This window comes from Polypterus senegalus, chromosome 3 (genome assembly GCF_016835505.1).
Source record: "Polypterus senegalus isolate Bchr_013 chromosome 3, ASM1683550v1, whole genome shotgun sequence".
In the NCBI taxonomy this organism is placed as follows: domain Eukaryota; kingdom Metazoa; phylum Chordata; class Cladistia; order Polypteriformes; family Polypteridae; genus Polypterus; species Polypterus senegalus.
In genome coordinates, this window is record NC_053156.1 from 272,813,675 (window position 1) to 272,815,809 (window position 2,135).

At 40.5% G+C, this 2,135-nt stretch overlaps 1 protein-coding gene across 1 annotated transcript; it reads right to left on the reverse strand.

Moving 5' to 3' along the window:
- Positions 1-703: 703 nt before the first annotated feature.
- Positions 704-1,660, reverse strand: LOC120526669 (olfactory receptor class A-like protein 1). The gene has a single exon (XM_039749824.1). It carries the CDS (start codon positions 1,658-1,660, stop codon positions 704-706), a length of 957 nt encoding a protein of 318 aa, XP_039605758.1.
- Positions 1,661-2,135: the final 475 nt, after the last annotated feature.

Consider the following 2,135-nt stretch of genomic DNA (forward strand, 5'->3'; position numbering starts at 1 on the left):
GCTTCCATGTTTACAAAAAATCCCAGGAGATTTCAATTCTTTACAACTTTAAACATCATGTGCTTATCAGATCATCTAAAACACCATCCACTTATCCATCTCACTTTTAAAACTTAAGGTTTCTGGACTTGCTTAAAATGTTAATTGTATTTAACAATGTATCAATAATAATAAAACACTAAGGTCTGTTTGTCCAGTCACTCATAGCAATCTGATTGGTCATTTTGACCTTGGTGTAATTGGTCAGTTTGGATTTGGTGATGTGACAAAAGAGGAAGTATAAGTGTGAGATGCGTGTGGAGGGGTGAAGGCATATGAGGGAGTCACCTTCAAAGACAGCAAGTATAAAACCAGATAGGAGGCCAGAAAGGCGCCTTGAAAATAATGACACTCAAATTTGGAGGAATGGCATTGAATGTACAAAGAGGTCAAGAGACAGCAAATATGTTTTAAGTATTCTACTATCTGTGCTACCATGGCTAGTGCATCAGTAAAGTGGAACAGTGACTCAGGTGTTGCTTTGAAAAGTGGAAAGCTGTTTGACTCACTGTATGTCCCGGAGTGATGTTTGCCATTTGATTAGTCATTCATTTATTTTGAAACAGTTAGCTTAATAAATTATATAAATGTAAATACATTTGTTACATTTATAACCTTAATTTCTTTGTCACATTGTCTTCTCTTAGATGAAGGAGATGATTGTTCACACCGTATGTGTACAGGTCCTTGTGGTCTGGACTTCTCTCTTTGTTTTTGCCAGTTTTAATTTCTTTTGGACTTTTGGATTAGTGGTGATAATCACAATGGGACATACTGAAGTGTAAAGAGTTGCAAAGAAGATCCGTATGTCAGATACAAGAGCTGCCACCCTCAAGATCGTCAGGGAATACAGCCAGATGATGTTGTCAACGCCAAAGAAGACAACATATAAAATGACCAAGGTGACCACTGCCCTCGAAGCTTTGGTCTCTGCTCTCTCTCCCTTTTGGCTGTTGTCTGAGCCACGAATATCCTTTAACTTTTGACCATGATTGTACAGAAGTCTTAGTATGTAGCTACTCATGATGGTCATTAGCAATATGAACACAAGGTCTCTGGACATGATCCCAAGCCCTACGAAAATATAAGTAGAATAGTCTTTAAATGACATGAAGCAATAGTCTAAATTATATGTGTATAGTAGAATAGAGTTGTTAGCAAGGCTTGCAACACCATTAAAAATTGCTGTAATGCTTGAAGAGTAGTAAAGAAGATACAGAAATAAGATGATATATAGCAAATACTGGGAGATTCTTATCTTCAGTGGGGAAAGTAGGGAGGTGGCAGGTGAGATGACTACGGCCTGGTAGACACAAAGCAGACAAGTAAGGCTAATGGAGAGGCCCCGGAAAGCACGGAAGCAAAGGATGGTAACTTTACAACCAACGTCATCAAAGAGGTTCACATAGCCCAGGGCAGACAATATCTGTGGGATGCTGCGGGTGAATGATACCATGAGGTTGGCAAAGGCGAGGTGGCAAAGAATGATGTCAGCTGGTAGGAGCTTGGCCTCAGTAAAACGATTGTGCAGGAAGGCAAAGCAGACGAACAGGTTGGCAGGAATGCTGATGGTTGTCAGGATAAGGAAGCCAGATGCTTTGATGACACTTCTGGTATCCATAACTTTTTAATGTCAGGACCTGGTAGTAAGAAATAACACATGGGGGTTAGGGATGTTATCGTTAGATACATTTTGCACATTTTAAAATATGTTTCATCCTGATATTTATAGATACAGGAAACAATTTACCTGGTACTCTGGCTGAAAACATAGTCTTAGAACGAATAGGTGGACAGCCAGTGGGTAGCAGCTGAAGAATGGGTTCAAATTCCTGGCCTAGTCTGCATCTGAGTTTGCACATTGTCCCGGTGTCTGTGCAGTTTTCTTCCTGTATGCCTTATTAGCAGGTTATCTTAATTAATGTATGGGCCCTAACTTGGATTGCTTCCCTGTCTGTTGTTGCTTCTCACCTTGTGACCAGTGCTGCTGGAATTGGCTCCCACATTGTGACCCTGAATTGGATTAGGTGGATTTCAGTCCAGGATGGATGAATAGGAAGTGTCAATCCATGTTGGACTGAACGGGCATTGACCAC

Coding starts and splice junctions, on each gene's coding strand:
- LOC120526669 (XM_039749824.1), bottom strand. CDS start 1,660: ATGGATACCAGAAGTGTCATCAAAGCATCTGGCTTCCTTATCCTGACA.